General features: G+C 33.1%; 1 protein-coding gene across 1 annotated transcript in view; it reads left to right on the top strand.

Annotated features, from left to right (window-relative positions):
- The window catches only part of LOC150106883 (uncharacterized), a 134,779-nt gene that overhangs the window by 92,133 nt on the left and 23,347 nt on the right, over nucleotides 1–19,299 (top strand). Inside the window, exon 9 of the mRNA XM_090393496.1 lies at nucleotides 13,114–13,225. Within this exon, the coding sequence (XP_090249622.1) occupies nucleotides 13,114–13,225 (112 nt within the window). The remainder of the gene's footprint in view (nucleotides 1–13,113; nucleotides 13,226–19,299) is intronic.

The raw sequence follows: 19,299 nt of genomic DNA, 5'->3' as shown, positions 1-19,299 counted from the left end.
GGAAATATTAACAGATTACTTTGGTCTTGATCCTATCCCACATATGCCATTTATTTGTGTGTGTATACCTTGTAATCTTTCATGTGTGTGTGTGGGGGGGGGGAGTCATGAAAAAAAAAAGGGGGGGGTCAAGAGCATTAGCAAGAATTGATAGGTCAGAGGAGATCAGAAATTTGGGATTGTAGGTTTGGTATTCTGTAACATTTGTTAGATCGAGCATCCCAAATATCATTCTAAATTTATTATAGTTATATTCAGTTAAGGAATCCTGCACACTTGTACTGATTTATTTAAGAGTATAACATCATCTGCATAAAGTAAAGAGGTGAGTTGAATATCTCTAATTTTGATATTAGGCCCAGTGCCACATTCTTTCATAATGTGCACCCTTGTCTCACACTTGATTTAACATCAAATCATCCTCCTATACCTCCTTCAATTCTAACTGCTGATTTACGACTTAAGTATAGGCTATATATATATATATATATATAATATTGCTCAATGTTCCGTTTTACACCACATAATCATAGCATTTTGAATAGCTTTTCTCTTGGCACCTATTTTTGTGCATGTTTGGTTGAATATGTAATCCAGCTACCTATCCGCATTTCAGAAGGTTTTCAATGGCTTTTGTTGATATATACTCATAGTTGCATTCCTCTTGGGTATTTTCTTTCTGTAACTTCTTGTTTCATTTAAAAATCTTTCAAAGTAATTGCTTTCAACATTTAGGATATCTTTATCTTCAGTTTTTATGTCACTTTCATCATCTCTGATTCCTTTTTACTCTTTTTCTGTTTCTAAGCTTTTTTTTAAAAGCCTCCAAAACATTTTGTTTATTTATTTATCTGCTTTATTTTCACCAATCTTACCATGGCTTTGTTTCAATAATTTTACATACCTGGCTTACATTTTTATCTGTGTTTTCTCAGAGCACATGCTGACTGAATTGCTAGGAGCTTTTCTTTCTTTTCATCTTTTGCTTTCTTGTTTTCCATGACTAGAATTAGAATTTTTCTATCCTTGCTGACAACTTTATCATGTGCTTTTGTGGTTGATTTCATCTGAAGTAATTGTTTAAAACAAGTTATTTTTAAACAGTTACATTATGTTTAAAAACAAAGAAAAAACATGTGACATCACAGATATCAGTATAAAATATTCTTGCTTCTGTGTTAAGGAATTGAGTGTTTAAGTGATTTCAGTTTAAAAAAAAAAATCCTGTAATTGTAGTGATAGGTGCCTAATAATAGCATTGACTAATCTGAACAAATAAATTGTTTTAAATTAGCCAATCAATTTATTTTTTTTGTATGTGTGTGTTAATGTATGTTATGTGCATAAGAGAAAAATGAATGGTATACTAATTATAAAGTACTAATTCTAAAAACTTTCTCTTCATGCTACACATACAGGTTCTGACAAAGGTTAGTAATTTTTATAACTATGTATTTTGAATATTAAAAATTGTCTTATCACAACTTTAAAAAATAGTCAAAACATTGGGCAGTTTGCAGTATGAATTATCATAATTATAATGAATTAAATGTAAAATAGCTTTTTATTTATAATTTACATTAGCTTTACCTGGCAGTTGTTTATCAAGCACTTCAGGTTTGGTGAATAAGAATTTTTTTTTTAAATTTGGAAAGCAGGCAGTTCCTTAACATATTCATGTTAGCATGGACAAATCATCTTGTGCTGTTCTTGACCATGGGGTGGGACACAAGAATTAGTCTCACATGCTTCGTGTTTGTTTATTGAGCAGGCACACCACAAATTGTGGCATGTACTTCAATAACACTAAAATTGTATAGAGGAAGGTAAAGAATGTGATTGCTTCACAAATATATTAGAAACCAATAATTAAGGGGAATCATATATTTGGTTGGTATATTTACATAATGAAAATAACTAAAAGTAAATGTGTGAATTGAAACCCTGTGAGAATGATAAGCACATGTAAGGGAAGGAAAAAATGTGTGTGAATAGAAATGCTTTTATTAGAGACAAATTATTAATGATTTACAGTTGTGATATTATGAGTGTGTCATAAGTTTTTGTGGAGAAGAACTGTAATCCTCAGACATACATGTTTGCATTTATGATGGGCATAATTAAAACACTTATCAGGAGAGGGAAAGAGATTTGTTTGTGAAATATCAATAACTAACCAATAATAAACAGCACCTGTATACACTCATAGCTTATGTCTGTTCTTTCCACCAAAGAATGGCATGAAAATGTCCTATTATGAAAAGTACCCCCACAGACATCGTGCTATGCAGATTAAAGTTAAACAAATCAGTTTGTACACGTAATAGAGTACAGAGATAATTAGTGTAATTAGAGAGAAATGGAATGAAAATAGCTTTGTAATAATGACCCCCCCCCTTTCTCACAGACACTATACTGCAAGCAAAACGAAGTTTTATTGTAGCGCTAATTACAGTATCTAACTAAATACAATATTTGAACAACCTGTTTTGAATTTTCAGCTGCAGAAAATATGTGGTCATGCCAGTTCATGATGCACCAAATGTACATCTTTGTTTTCTTTTGAAAACAAATAAAGATATTTATATTATGTATAACTTGAAATTAGATAGAATTGCAATTTTTCTACATCATTAAGATTATTCACAAATAATTTTGTGAATAGTCTTAAAAAAAAGCCAAAGAAAAAAAAAAAAACTGAACCTGGCAGGGGCCACATATATGGAAAACTTTGTAAAATGTTTGATGTGCAACACACACACAAGACAGTCTGGCATGAATGTGTTAAAATCATCATTCCTTGCCTAAAAAGCATTAAATATTATATTTTTAACAATATTTGAAAATATTTCAGTTTGCAATGAATAATACATTACTTTGGTGTGGTGTCTAGTGCTGTGGTTGCTTTCATTGTCACACAGCCATTATTTTACTGATTTCAGCATTCTTGCAGCAGCATTTACTAAGTAATTATTTATACTTATACCCATATCTCTTTTGAACCTGACATCATTCTTTGCATTACTTTCTTCACATAGTTCTTTAATCTGAGATGCGATGGCTTCTTTTTAAGTTATTACAGATAAAGACAATCTCTTACTATATTCTTATGCTTGAAAGCAAGTAATGATTTTCTGTTATTATCGTCATCACCTTCTTTTAGGTGACAAATAAAAGCTATTATAGTGTAAAAAAAAAAATGACTATACAATTAGTTTTCTCTACCCTCTTTTTTTTTTTTAAACCAGTTCATTTCATGTAACTGTTCCAGTGGCTATTATTTTAATGATAAATTCTTATGTGACATAGCTGTGGATTGTTTACATCATAATGCATCCCACTTATTTCAGATTTAACAATGCTACATTGAAACATGCTATATGAAATATCTCTGAGCTTATAGACACTATTGTGAATGCAGTATCTTATGCTTGAGACAAGTAGAGAAACCCATTGAACCGTGCATAGATGAATGTAACAGATATCATTGGGTTCATGATATAACTTTATATCACTGCAACTTGATTTCAGAAATTCTAGAAGATGACATTTTAAGAATCTTTGCCTAGATGCTATGATAGTGCTGACAATGATGGATAAATGAGTTAATGAGGTTGGCTGAGTGGTTAACATACTGCTCTCCAACCAACAAGCTGCAGGTTCGAATCCCCTTGGGCATGGATGTTAGTGATTTTTTTTAGGTGAGAGATGAATTTCATTGACTTGTATGAGACCACCATCCTACTTATTGGAGGCCTGAAGTGGCTTGAAAAAGTTGCATATTTGATATATAGATCAGATTTCCAGATTATGTAAAAAAATGCATGAAAAAAATAACAAAAATATGAATAAAATTAAAAATAATAATACAAAAATCTTTAACCATTCGTGTTACTTATGTACTATAGATTTCCAGCCTTCTATGAATGGGAGTCGGATGAAAATTTTTTTTAAAAAAAAAGTTTAAATACATGATTGAAGGTGCCATAACCTCAGTCCAAACTTCATTCTCTCTGTGATGTGTGTGAAGTTGTCATATACGAGGGTAGTCTGAAAAGTTCTCGGCCTAACAATGAAAAAATGAATTTATAATTTCAAAATTATTTTTATTTTTCAACATAATCTCCCTTAAAACTAATACATTTATTCCAGTGATGCTCCAGTGCCATTATCCTGTCTCTATAGTGGTTCTCAGTAAGATCTGCAAAATATCCCTCTACAGCTGCAATCACTTCTTGATTCAAAGAAAAACGCTGACCAGCGAGGAAGATTTTTAGTTTTGGGAAGAGATAGAAGTCAGAGGCAGCCAAATCTGGGAAATAGGGTGGATATTCCAACAATGCCAAAACACCTTTGTAGGCAGCTGTATTGTCCTGATGAAAGATTATTTTTTTCTTCTACAAACTGGGTCTTTTCTCACCAATTTTTTCGTCTAGTCTGGTTAAAATATCGGAATTATTGTTTTACCCTTTTCATGATAATAAACAAAATGTCTTTAGCATCCTAAAACACCAATGCCATGACCTTTCCTGCTGACGGAACTGACTTTGCCTTCTTGGGCACTGAACAACAGGCTTCTGTTCACTGCTTTAACTGCTGTTTGGATTCTGGTGTGTAATGGTGAATCCAAGCGTCATCCATAGTAATAAATCGATGCACAAAATCAGTTTTATTCATGTTAAAACGCTCCAAACACTGTTCGGAGATTTTCACACGAGTGCGTTTTTCATTTGCTGTGAGCAAGCACGGCACCCATCTTGTGCAAAGCTTTTTCATTTGCAATTCTTCATGCAAAAGATATCGTTCACATTCTTTTGAAATGCCTATAGTCTCAGCAATTTCATGCACTTTGACTCGCCGGTCATCCAATACTATATTGTGCCCTTGATCAATGATTTCTGGTGTTGTTACACTTATTGGAAGTCCTTCACACGGATCATCTTCAAGGCTGGTACAGCCACATTTAAACTTGGCAGCTCATTTCTTAATTGTTGAAAACGAAGTAGAAGAGTGACCATAAATTTTTATGAACTTCGAATGAATTTCTTTTGCTGTTAAACCTTTTACAAAGAATTTTATAACTGCACAATATTCAATTTTATCCATTTCATGAGATACAGGCAACACTTTTGCTTCAGACAGCTGTATAAAACAAACTACTTTATAGAATGACTTGCAATTTCACATGGATGCTTATGACAGATGTACCAACTTAAAAAAAAAAAAAAATCGTGCCGATAGTGTTGCCATCTATGGTCGAGGCTGAAAACTTTTCAGATCACCCACGAATGATATGTAAAATGCAGAGTATCACACCTCACAACAATAGACATACTAGACTGTGCAGATTTGAATTGAGCTATTTCTATATTCCTGGTATAACTTTAACTTGTGCAGTTTTGTAAATAATAATTATACCTTTTTCTTCTATTTACATGACAAAGTCAATAGAAGTTCAAAACCTTAACAGTGAACAACGGTAAACCAGCAAGATTGTTGTTATTGCATTCTTTAGAAATCAAGCTATATTAAATAATTTCCACATTCTGTTAACAAACATGTGCATTCCCCTCCTCTCCCACACATAGTAACATGCATGACTTATATAACTATGAGAGATGCACATGCATTGATCCATCCCTATCTGCAGCATTGATATTTTGATATCAGTATGTGCAGTCTTATATCAGCTAAGTCCCCCACCTGCTGTTTTGCTGTTGTAACATCTTATACATCATATTATGAGTCAAGAGATGCTTTACCTAAAGAAGGTAGTGATTAAAAGAGGCATATAAGTAACAGTAACTGTCATAGAAAAGTGACTAAAAATTTAAAAACGACTTAGAGAATAAACCCCCCCCTCCCTTTTTTTTTTTTTTTTTGCATGGTTCTTACACATCTTAAGCAGCTGTAACTGGTGAGAAAAACCAAATCTCAAAATCAAGCACTTAGTTTTATGCATGATGCTATTTGATAGAAAAATTGAACACAAGTATTCTTGCCATTGTAATATATTGTATTTTGCTAATAGTTTCAGCTGCTTAAGTTATCCATCTAAGAAAAATCATACAAATAATATCAGGATCATCAGAATTTTCTGTTTCGTTTCTCTGATGTTATACATGCATCAGTTAAACATTATTTGCTTGTTTAAATTATCATAACACTGTTTTATTAATAACTTAGTTTTTATTTACCGTAGGTGGAAATCATGATTTTCATTAAGATATTTATTAAATTGTGCTTGGTTTTACAAGAATTTGAAGAACAACAACAAAAAATACTAGCTTTTAGAATGAAATGTAAATGCTGCTATTGTTGATACAGAAAATGAAGTAGACATGTTGAACAAGTAGAACATCAAAACTTGTGTATTCAGAATATGACTATTGAATAGATTAAATGCATGTACATACTTATTAGGAATTGATTTTTCACAATGAAAGAGGATGATCTGTTATCACTATAACAGTCCAGAAAAGGGGATGGAGCTCATGTGAATAATAAGTACATATTTAGAACATATCCAATATTGAACCGAAAGTCATTTTGTCAGACAATATTCCAACAGAACTTGAAAAGGATTCATAGTCATATAGTGTAAGCTACACATTGTGCTCGTTAAGTAGTGAGACAACAATTATTATATTAAAACAGAGAACAGTGTTTGGAATTGTCAATTACACAGATTCAAAATAATCTTCCTCCACTCACACACATTTACATCTCATATGGGCATTCAAAGGCACACTGAAAGTCCTGAATGAGAATCTTCTTTAGTGTCTGGTTCACACTGCATTGGATGTCCTCAATATCACTGAAGCGTTCCCCTTTCAAAGCACACATCTATGTGAAGAGGAAAATGTCTGCAGGAGCCATATCTGGTGAATTGTGGGGGGGGGTCACAGGCAGTGCACGGGCACGTGGTGGCTCAACAGAAACAAATTGTTATGTAACAGTCCTCAGGAACAAATTTATGATGGATAATTCCAGCAGCATTGAAAAGAAACAATGACCATTGTCTTGTCATGTGATTTCTGCAATCTGACTTTCTTCTGTCAGGGAAAAGACATTATACACTATTTAATGCTCTGGTGTTTCATTTTCAGTTTGATCTGAAATTCTTCCAATATATCATGATCTTGATCAACTGCATGGATGAAATTTTGACATCATGCAACCCGGTGCTCTCTCTCTCTCTGTTCATCTGTCAACATGTATGGCACAAATCTCGAACAAATCTTCCTCTTGTGCAAATCTCTTTCTAAGATTAATCTGGCCATTTCCTTATCAACACCAATTGGTACCGCTAGTAGCCTAGTGGTTATTTACTTGTCATGGACAACAATTTCCCTAGCTTTCATCACATTTTCATTTGTCCCTGTAGAAACTGGCTGTGTACAGCATGATTCATCCTCTAGGGACTCCCTCCCCTCTTTAAATGTTGAAAACCAGCAGAATACCCTTCATGGCTCAGACAGTCATCACATCACTGTAAACTTTTTTAGGTCTTGATACACTTCTGTAGCAGTTTTTCCTAATTTACAGTAAAATTGTATCACAGCTCTTTGCTCCGTGATGCAACTTCTGATCCACCACACTCTTACTTCAGCAGTTGCTACACAAAAACTTCTGCTACATCACCCAACTCAAAAGTTGCACCCGCGATTACAACTCGCTCTAGTCAAAACTATAATTATTCACTTTGTTACTTTTATTCAAAGGGCTGTCCTGTAAAAAAATCAATCTCATTACTTAATGAGCACACTGTGTGTGTTTCTACATATTGACAAATTCCAAAATCAGGGAGGTACTTGATATTATTCAGGAATATTAGATTACTGACTTTCCATTTATATAAACATTCTGTGGCATAATCAAGTTATCTTTTCTTTGATTATAAAAGTACATTTTATCACTAATTCATTGAAATCTAGTAAATGCCTTTAATGCTACCATTTGTTGTACACAACTGAATTGTTATTATTCAGTGTGAACAGAATCAGTATGTAGATAGCATATGACTCAGTTAATATATAATTCTTATGCTTTTATTATCAGTTCTATAAATGTGACAAAAGTTGGTAACTCAGTTCCTAAGTAACTTAATGCAATGAAGTTTAAGTTTTGCTGTTCAACACCCTCATTTATGATATGTATCCTCAAGGGATGTACAGGGGCTTTCTCACATACCTCTGACTTCATCAATTCACCTAGAACTAGTCATCCTCTGGTTTGTTTTCTGTCATCCTTGCACACTACACCTGTCTTGCTACCCTTTGCCCCCCCCCTATTCTGTTTATATGACCATACCACTTTAGATTATTTCTGTACTCATTATTAATGTTGTCAGGTTCCTTCCTCGTATCTTCAATTTTTAATATTCGTTCCCCTGATTTTACTTAGAATTCTCATATCTGTGTCTTCAATCAACTATTTTATTCTTAATGCAACTCTCAGTCATATTAATATTTGCTCATTTTGTTCTATTTCCATATATAATTTGCCATCTTCACTAAAAATGTCGAAATAAATGAAATATTTTACTGTCTTAATAGGTTCTCTGTTGGGAATGCAGTTGATGTTTTTCCATGTCCCTGCCAGTTTCTATAGTTTTTCTGTCTTCTTATTCTTATTTTATTGCCATATTTGTTACAGCAACCATTTAGTTAAAGAGATATGAAGACTGAATTAATTTACAAGTGTATCATCGCCTGCATTTTCCATAGAGAGTTAAGTTGACCATCTTTAATTTTGATATCACACTTAATGGCACTTCCCTTCTTATTGTTATCTTCTTATTATTAGAAGATGAATATTAATGGAAATGTGCACACTTGGAGTACAACTCATTTGACATCAACCCATCTTCCTGTAATGCTTTCAGTTGGTTTCTGCTGACAGGCTGCAGGTTAAAATTCCATTATGTGCATGGATATTTGTGAATAGGTGGGAGATGAATTTCATTGCCTAGTATGAGACCACTACCCTGCTTATCAGAAGCCTGAATTGGAAAAACTTCTGTGTTTGGTCTTTAGAGCAGAATTTCTGAAGTATGTACAAAATAAAATAAAATAATAAAAAATAGAAATAAAATTCCTTAACCTGCTCCAAATTATAAATTTCAGAGCTGTCTAGTTCCATGTTTCACCAGTGGAGGCATGATATCGTTTATATCAGTTGTGATTCAGTTATGATAATTGCAATTCCTATTATTATTTTCAATAAAAGTTGCAATTAGTTTTTAGTTTCATTTCCTATATTTTTAATTAGTAATCAGGATTAGTGTTTAATTTCATTCCCTATAATTAGTAATTGTTCCAGTTAAACAATATTACAATAGATCTAAAGGCATGAAGACCGATGTAAAATATTTTTTATTTTGCTTTTGATGCTAAATGTAATGTTGTTCTGTTTTAGTAATGTAAAGTTTTGGTTTGAAAATAAAATTTGCCAAAGTTCCATTTTCAAAAATTCGTTTTATGTATAAATCATGCTGTTGTGAAAAGTTTTTGAAAAATAACTAGTATGACTTATGTCAACTTAAATGTGTTTGTGCCTCTTATAATGCCATTTGTAAAAAAAAATATGTTTTTTATAGTGCTGAAAAATTTCAGTTAAGCATACTTTTTTGTGTGTTTTATATATATTTTTATAGATTAATGTTTTTAAGATTTTGATTTGAATTTAAAATGCTCATGATATTAAAAAAAAATTGACAATTGCATGCATATGTTTGCCTTTAGAAAGCATACAAAAGGAATAAATGTAACTATATAATATAATAAGCACCCACATCATCATCATTAATGTCAATATAATTTTTGAAAAAGAGTTTTATAGTGTTAACTGAAGACATTTTTTTTTCAGTACATGGCATGAAGATAGAATGGTCACCCATGGAAATTGTGCGAGAGTATGTGCTAACCACATACTCTTACACAATTAGGACTATTAGTCCTAAGTTTGTATAGTCCTAACACCTAATTAGGACAATTAGGTGTTAAGACTTGATTTTTTGTTTGGAGGATAGTGAATGAATGTGCTAGAGGTGGTGCTTTGTCAGTGAATGAGTTTAAGGAGACATATGATAGGTATTATATGAATAATGGATCTCCTGTGATGAGTTTTCTGACTCCATGCAGATACCTGTATAATATATATATATATATATTATGGCCATTTTTAGTACAGTTAAAATTTTTAAGCTGTAATCCACACTTGGACTCGCTCATTCAAATTGATCAATAATTTCAGCTGTGTTGTCTGTTGCTAATGATGAGTGGGAGGGTGAACAGTTTATTTGCTTACTGTTAATTCAGTTCTGCAACTGCATCTCAGAGCTATTGCTAATAAAAGAAAGAAACACATCTCTAATTTTACATGCTGATATTAGATTCAACTACCTTTTTTTTTGTGGTTCAATGAAAGGTTTTTGTAGTAAACCTATAATATATTTGTATCTTGGGCAAAGGATTTTCTTTCTATTTTTTATTAATTTTGCACATTTTTTTGCATTATTTATTATTTTTTTTAAACTGCTCTGGAAACCCTGCTGTAGAGATCAAACATGGAACTTTTCAAGCCACTTCAAGTCACCAATAAGCAGAACTCTAGTCCTTTAATTGTATAGTTGTTAATGGCTAAACAAAATAAGAAAAATTTGCATGCTGTAATATGTGATTATTTTATTATTAAAAAAAAGATATGTGTGTATACTTATTATATAGATATGTATGTATGATATGTATATTCGAAATTAATGAAATATTACAAAAATATTTTAACCGCTTGTAATCACATAAATATTATATCTGCCTGGAAAAAGTAATCTCAGAATTGTTATTTATTATTATTATTGTCATTGTTAATTTTAATTGCCTGTTAATTGCATTTCTTGTTTACAAAGGATTTTATTTGTGGATGAATTATTATTTTGCCCAAATTAATCACATATGCTCAAGTTTTAAAAATTTTGCACGTTCTGCATTAAGCATTATTAAGTTTTGTGTGTTGTTGATTTATAATTCTAGTGAAAAGTTCATTGAGAATGCTCATTTTCCAGATCTATTACAATTTTTCTCTATAAAAAACAAAACAAATCTTTAGACATACACGATAGACACATGTATGTATCAAAAAAATAACTAACACTGAGTTTAGGTCATAAAGATTTGATACAACTAGTTTCGCCATGTTAATTAGTGGCTTCAATTAGGAACCGTTACACAAGTTCAATAGAAACACGTGGAGCATGGATGCCGGCACATGGTTAGTCAGTCACCTGCTGAACAATGACTGACCATGTGCCCAAACTCCTTATGAAGGCTCTTTGCATCTTGGACAGGATTTGGCACAGCCCTTTATAATTATATAAAGAACATTGTCATTACACTACCAACTGAGCTACTGAAGCTCTGAATATTATAATATTAATTGCAGATACTTTATAGCATCATACATTTTCACTACACACTAATGCCATAACATTTATTTTTATTTCAGTTAAATCAGCTTTCACTATTGTAGACATCTCTATAACAAATTCATTCAGTATAAAAAAACTTCTGAAAAATCCTGACTAAAACTGTCCATACTGTGCTAAAAGAAATTCACTAGAGCAAACTGTTCTTCTTCTAAGCCCTTTTTATAACCATTTATGGTTATAGGCCTCCCCATTTGTTTCCATCTTTCTCTGTTGAAGGCTTCCCTATGCTAGCCTTTTCCAGCCATTTTACTAGGTTGTTCTTCCATCTTCTGTCTGGTCATTTTAGCATTTGTCTTCCTTTTTATGGATACCACTGGGTGATTGTCTTTGTCCATCTGTGCAACATGTCCTGCCCACCTACATTTCAGTTTTAAAATCTCTTCCTTTATATCCAACACTTCTGTTTCTTTTCTTATATTGTCATTCCTTATTTTGTCTTGTAGTCTGATGTTTAGTATGGCTGTCTTCATTCTATGCTCAGTTTTTCTCATTCTGTCCAGTATTTGATTGGTTATTAGCCATGTCTCTGATCCATTGTCTCTTTCACTGCTTGTTTTATTTCAAAATGTGTTTCCAGAATACTTTCTTCTTTCTGTTCTTCTTGCTTCATGTAGTAGTATTTTCAACAATGCTTGTGGTGTTATACAATTGAGAGAAATTCTGTCTAACCCTTTCTACTATGATTTTTTTTATCTTTGATATTTTGTCCATTTTCATCTTCTAGTATCATTATTTCTTTTTTTCCTATTGTGAGATTTCTTTGTAGTACTCTTTATATTTTTGTTGTTGTCTATTGTTTCTTGTATCATTTTATCTTCTCTTTTCATCATTTTTTTCTGATTGTTTTATTTATTTCTGTAAGTTCTGCTGTATTTCTTTTTCCTTCTCCAATTAGTTGTCTTCTTTTTTCCAGTAAATTTTTTGTTTTCTCTGAGAGGTTTTTATTTTTAATCTTTTTTTTTTAATCCTTTGTAATCTTATGTGCACTTTCTATAATGATTAGATTAAAATTTTCCTGTATATTATCCATTTGTGGATTTTTTTTTTTTTTTTCAATCATGTTATGTCTTTTTATAATTTTTTTGCAATTTCTTCTTGATATAACTTTTTGTTGGCTATTAATGTGTTATTATTTATCTTTACATATTTTGTTTTATTCTGTTTCCTCTCGTAAATTTTCTTTCTATTGTTATATTTCCTCTAACTATTTCGTGATCACTTCCTATGCCTACTTGATTGTTGACTGAAACATCTTCAAATATTCTTATATGAGATGACAAAATATAATCTATTTAATTTTTTGTTTTCCATTTTCAGTTTGGTCTTTTCTTGTAAAACATGTTTCATAGCATTCAACTGGTTCCTCATCATGAAGTTTAACATCATATTTCACTCTCCTATGTGTTATAACAAACTATTCCTGTAGTCCCTACAGGCTATATAATGTCGTCTTACTCAACTAACAGTGAAGGAGCAGTTACTGATTTTTTTTAAACAATATCAAAATTCCACTCCATGTCAAAAGAATGGAATTTTAGTGAGTTTTCATTTTATGTATTCAGTATTGTATTTTTACTTATCATTATAATGATAATGAGTTTAGTTTTTTATATTGACTATTTTAGATGTATCAGCGCCACTTGACAACTAAATCTGTAGATAATGAAGAATTTGGAGCTGAGGATGATGGAATGGAATTAGATGAATGTGAACAAGGAAAAGAAGAAGATGATGCTTGTAGGTTTTTGTATTTGCTTTATTTAGCACGATTTTAAGACTGATAAGAAATTGGAAATTATTGTTCATTGAAATGTAATTAATATCCTTTTTCCATCAAATAATTAAGAACACAAATATAACAGATTTCTGATATAGCATTATAGCAATATGTTTGTCTTCTTGCAGAAGTGTTGTTGAATAATCTTTTTTTTTTTTTTTTTTTTTTTTTTTTTCCTGCACAAGAGATTCAGGAACCTATAGCACTTTGATGTCATGTATAAATAAGGGTTAGAGAAGAAGGAACCTATTGATATTTTTGTTGGAAATCTGGAAGTTGTAGTTAGGGAAACGTCATGAGGACTGTTTTAGAGAATAGAGGCAAATAGAATGGTAGTACATAAAGTTACTGTTTTATTGCTAAAGTAGTAAAGCAATCAGCTGCTTTTATTCTCACTAGTACCAAAAATAAAAATAGTTTGCTGTTCTGCAGATTATACATATCTACTGAGTTATTATTGTAGTTTGGGGCTTTTCAACCATTTTGGATTTACAGCTAAGACAGTGAAGCTAGTATATTGTTAAGCATGCCTTCCTTCTGACCATCTCACTTGTTTTGCAACATGAAGAACCTGAATATCCAGGAGAAAACCTTGCAACTCCATATGAAACCAAATAACTTACCTTTAGTTGAAAAGTCCCTTATAAAAGTTCTTTTATGAGGGACTTTTTGTGTCCTAGATGGGGTTGAAACTCAGCTCTTTCCAACCAAAAAAAAAAAAATTAAGACATGTATAGGAAAATGGTTTGATGTGCATCCTTGTTTCACACCTGAGACAATGTGCACATCATTATATGGATCATATTATGAAGGATAGTGGCATTAAACCTAATAACAAAATTAGAGATCTTCAGTCCAACTTCATGCATATGATGTTTATACTCTTAAATAAATCCAATCCTGTAGGAATTTTCTAACTAAGTTGAATAACTGCTGTAATAAATTTCATATGAAAGTCAGCAATAAAAAGACCAAAGGATATGAAAATAGGCAGAACACTTATATCTATGGCAATTAGAACCTATAGAACAAGTAAAATATTTTAGCTATTTAGACACAATTTTTAGTGAAGATAGAAAATTAAATATGAAAATAGACAGTAGAATAAGCAAAGCCAGTATAGTGGGGAGCCAGTTGAATAAATTTATATGGAATAAGAGAAATTAGCCAAATACTAACAGGCAATATACAAGCTAGTTCAAACCAATTTTAACTTATGGATCTGACAGTAAGAAATAGTTAGAAATAAAACACGTGATCAAAGGCTGAAGACAACAGATTTGAAAAAAATCAGGGAAAGAGATATTAAAAACAGAGATATTTCGAAGGAACTTGACATTTTCATGATTCAAGAATGTGTGAGCAGAGCTAATCTAAGTGGTATGGTTGTTTAAACTGAATGGGTGTGGGAAGGTTAGCAAATAGGTATTTGATTCCAAGATGGCAGGACAAAGATCCAGATGAAGACCAAGATATAGGTGAATTGATGTAGTCAGAAGTGGCATAGAATACAGAAGTATAAGATTTGGTAATATTGGAGTGCTGACAAGTGATAGAGTATAGGAGAATTGTTGACAAGATGTTGGTAATAACATAATCATGCACTTTCATAGTATCCTATACACTTCAGGATACATATCAGGAAATTGATGATAACAATGAACTTTGATTTTGTCATTCCATAGTTAAATATACATGAAAGGATTCCATTTTGAAGATATTATTAGAGGCCTAAGGAGGTCAGGAACTCAGGAGAGGCTACATATCACTCACCAGCTATCACATTTTTCTTGAATTCATACATACTGCTTATATACCATTTTGACTAATTTCTCTCTTATTCCATATAAATATATTTAGTTGACTTCCCACTCTACTATCATCATCAAATTCCTTCAGGGGGTAAGCAGGATATTATTATAGTACTACATGAAAAAGTTACATCATTACTAACATCCTATTGACAATTTTTTTCCTCCAAATTAATCTGTCAAGAGACTCCAATATTATCAGATCTTATATTTTTGTTTTCTAAGACTTTACCGTATCAATTCTCTACATCTTCCTCTGGATCTTTTTCCTGCCATCCTGGCAAAGAACACTTATTTTGCTAACCTTCCCTCTCCTATTCTGTTTAAATGGCCATACCACCCTGATATTACCTCTGCTAATACATTCCTGAATGCTTGCAATGTCAAGTTCTTTCCTAATATCCTCATTTTTAATATGATACTACCATTGATGCCATTTGTTCAGCCCCCCCCTCCCCCAATCTTTTTCAGAACTCTCATATCCATGGTTTCCAGGATATAGTGTTTTATTTCTAACCTAACTCTCAGATCCATAAGTTAAAATTAGTTTGAATACACTCTTGCATACAGCTGGTTTAGTGTTTTGAATAATTTCTCTCTTATTCCATATAAATTTATTCAGCTAACTTCCTACCATACCGTTGGCAAAGTGGTTAGCATACCTGCTCTCCAACCAACAGGTTACTGGTTCGAATCCTGCCATGGGCATGGATGTTTGTGATTGTAATTTAAACATACATATTATGCTGTCCTCATATTCTCAGTTGCTTCAGCCTTAAATATAAAAAATCCAAATCCTACCATACTATACCAGCTTTGCTAATTCTGTTGTCTATTTCCATATTTAATTTTCCATCTTCACTAAAAATCGTGCCTAAATAGCTGATGAAATGTTTTCCCTCTTCTATAGGTTCTTCATTTAGGATATTGTTATGTTTTTAATGTTTCTGCCTGTTTTGCCTTTGGCATGAAAATCAGCAATAAAAAGTCAAACTTCTTACAGTAGTTATTCAATTTAGTTAAGGAATCCTGCACACTTGATTTATTTAAGAGTTTAACATCTGTATAAAGTAAAAAGCTGAGATTAACATCTCCAATTTTGAGATGTTTAATATCACTTTCTTTCATAATGTGATCCATATAGATGATGAATAATAGTGGAGATAATGTACACCCTTGTTAAACACTCCAGACATCTAGAATATCTTTTATCTTCAGTTTTCATGTCACCTTTATCATTTCTGATTCCGTCTACAGTACTTTTTCCTCCGGTTTCTAAGTTTTTTCAGTTGTCTCCAGAATATTTGCCTGGTGGCCTGGTTGGCTGAGTGGTTAGCGTATCTGCTATCCAGCCAAAAGGCTGTGGGTTCGAATCCCTCCGTGGGCACGGATGTTTGTGATTGTCTGTGAAAGCACTAGTGGTGGTAGTCGGCGGTAGATGACATTGGTGTTAGATGATGAAAGTTGGTGGAGTAGTGAGACAAAGAGTTGTAGAGTTGATGCCCTCCCTTGATGAATCTTTGGACTCCCTGGAGGTGTGATATAATAATATTTTGCCACCTTCCTGATACTTGTTTTCAATGATTTTACCAAAGTCTTTCCATGACTCTTGTTTAGCTAGTTTTACACATTGCTTTGCTTTCTTATGTTTTTCTCTGTATTCTCTAAGAGCACAAGCTGACTTACTTGCCAGGAACTTCTGATATGTTTTCTTCTTTTCCTTGACTGCCTCTAACTTTGAGTCCACTATGGAGTTCTGATTTTTTTATTCTTTCAGGCAACCTCACCTCTTTAACTCAATCAGTGAATGTTTATTCAGGACTTGCCACTAATATCCAAGTTTTGGCTTTCAGACTCTTTCATTGCTTATTCTGTTTTTATTTCCAAATTTAATTTGGCATCCTCATCAGAAATTTTGCCTAAATAGATGAATTACTTTACTTGTTCTATAGTTCTTCCATTTAAGATGTAGTTGATTTGTTCCATTCTTCATATTGTTATAGTTGGTCTTTTTTACTGCTGGTTTTCATGCAAAACTTGTTACTGCAGTTAATTCAGTTTAGGGGAATTCTGAAAACTTTCAATCACATTTCTGTTTAGATTTAAGTCTATAACATCTGCAGAAATTACAACAAATGGGAATGTGAGTCATAACTAGAGAGATAACAATTTACTATAGATTTAATACTTATGCAATATTTTTTATTTAATACACAATTTTTGCCCTAGTGTCAATGGTATCTTCAGTATGACGGTGACTTTCAAATTTTACATAGAGAAAAGAAAATTGGAAAACTCAACATTGAAAATGCATATATATATATAAAATAGCATGGTCTAAAATATGTTAACATCCTGACTGTACAAATTTAAGCAAGAGACACAGTATTAATTAAAAACTTACCTACAGAATGTGTGGAGAAGTACTATTTCCTGTAATAAGGATAATTTTCATCATATGAATAGTCCCTCATTTCTATTTAGATTTGGATGGTGAAGCAAGTTTTTACAACTCTTTGTATAAGCATGAAGGACCTTAATCTTCTGCAAGTCTTGACTGTTCCAGCTCATGAAATTTAATGTTAATGTAATCAGTGTGTGTTCATCTTGATGAATAGCTCCAAACATCTAGTTTGGCCACAATATAACGACCCATACTGGCACAGAATTTTATGCACTCCAGGACCAGTAAAGGCAGAAATTTATCTTTTGGAGAGCATTTTGTATATGTATTTGTATACATATACATTATATAGACAAAAGTCACTATTTTCTGCAGAGTCACAGTAACATTAACATGTGCAATAAAATGAAATAACTTATTTTATTTTATTGTTGTTAATAATGTTAGATAAAAATCAAAGTAAGGGTACTGTTAGACTCGTAAACCTATTACATTCCCCTCCATGTGGGGCACCTGTTCGTGGTGGAGGAGACCTCCTGGTGATGATACTAGCCCTTTTCATTCTTCCTCTTTTTCTTTGCTTTTCTTCCTGTATTCTTTGCTCTACTTCTGAATCTTTTTCACTATCCTTTTGCCAGACCACCATCACTGGGATCCAACACCCTGCCGCGTTTGCCGTGCGGTGTGACCAGTGGACATCCGGAAAGGGGGATCCTGGTAGTCTTGCACTACTTTGGCCCCTTCTTCGGCAAGACGGGTGGTCCTGGATGGCCCAGCCAGGATCAGTCGGCTAGTGGGCTTGCCTGCAAGGGTCAACGGTGTTGCAGTAAGTCTCTCACCTCATGGTCCGGGGTCGGGATCCTAGATCTGCTGCAGTGCCGGTATAGCATCCAGAATAGCCCTGGCGTTCCACTCCTGAGTGCAGTCTTTGCTTGCCAGGTAGTGGGCGTCCATGTGTGGCTCCGTGGTGGGTGGGGAGCTCTGGCACCGAATTAAAATTTTCCTTAAATATGAATTCTTCATCCTCAAATGTTTCAGGGACCCTAACAAAGTCCCAACCAAGTACTGATAATGTAGACACAGCATATGGAAACAGAAGTAAGAAACAAATCCTTTTTAATCATTCATGCAACAGGTGAAAAACAACTGGGAAAATGTCACCCTTCTTTATCCAAAAAGGTTTAGAAGGACTGGCAGGACCTCCCAAAACTGTCAAGAAATTGCATTCTGGTGATATCCTCGTGGAAACAATATACAAACAACAGTCCGAGAAACTACTGAGAGCAACGACAATGGGTGGAATACAAATTGCAGTAACACCTCACAGAACACTCAATTCCAGTAGAGGATTGATATTAGAATGGGATCGTCTTGAGGTTCCTGATGAGGAGATATGTTCAGAGCTTAAAGATCAAGGAGTGACAGGTGTGAGGCGCATCCTGATACGCAGGGGTGGTCGCCTGGTCTCAACCAAGAACATCATCCTTACTTTTGATACACCTAGGCCTCTGACATCTGTAAAAGCAGGGTACCTCAGCTGTCCTGTTAGAATGTACATCCCTAACCCGCTGAGATGCTTTAAATGTCAAAGATATGGACATGCCCAAGTATCATGTAATCATGCCACAGGTAGTAAAGAACATGAAAATAAATCTTGCTGTGAAAAAAAAGCTAAACAACTGTCAAGGAGATCATCCAGCATACTCTCGTGCATGTCAGAAATGGAAAGATGAAAAAGAGATACAAAAAATTAAAACAGAACAAAACATATCAGGATGCAAAAAGAAAGCTGGCCACCATTACACCTGTTCTACGATCC

The sequence above is a fragment of the Typopeltis vanoorti genome, chromosome 5 (assembly GCF_054136105.1).
Source record: "Typopeltis vanoorti isolate ZY-2024b chromosome 5, IOZ_Tvanoo_1.0, whole genome shotgun sequence".
In the NCBI taxonomy this organism is placed as follows: domain Eukaryota; kingdom Metazoa; phylum Arthropoda; class Arachnida; order Uropygi; family Thelyphonidae; genus Typopeltis; species Typopeltis vanoorti.
Note: the sequence above shows the minus strand (reverse complement) of the source record. Positions and strands in the feature narration are given on the sequence as shown.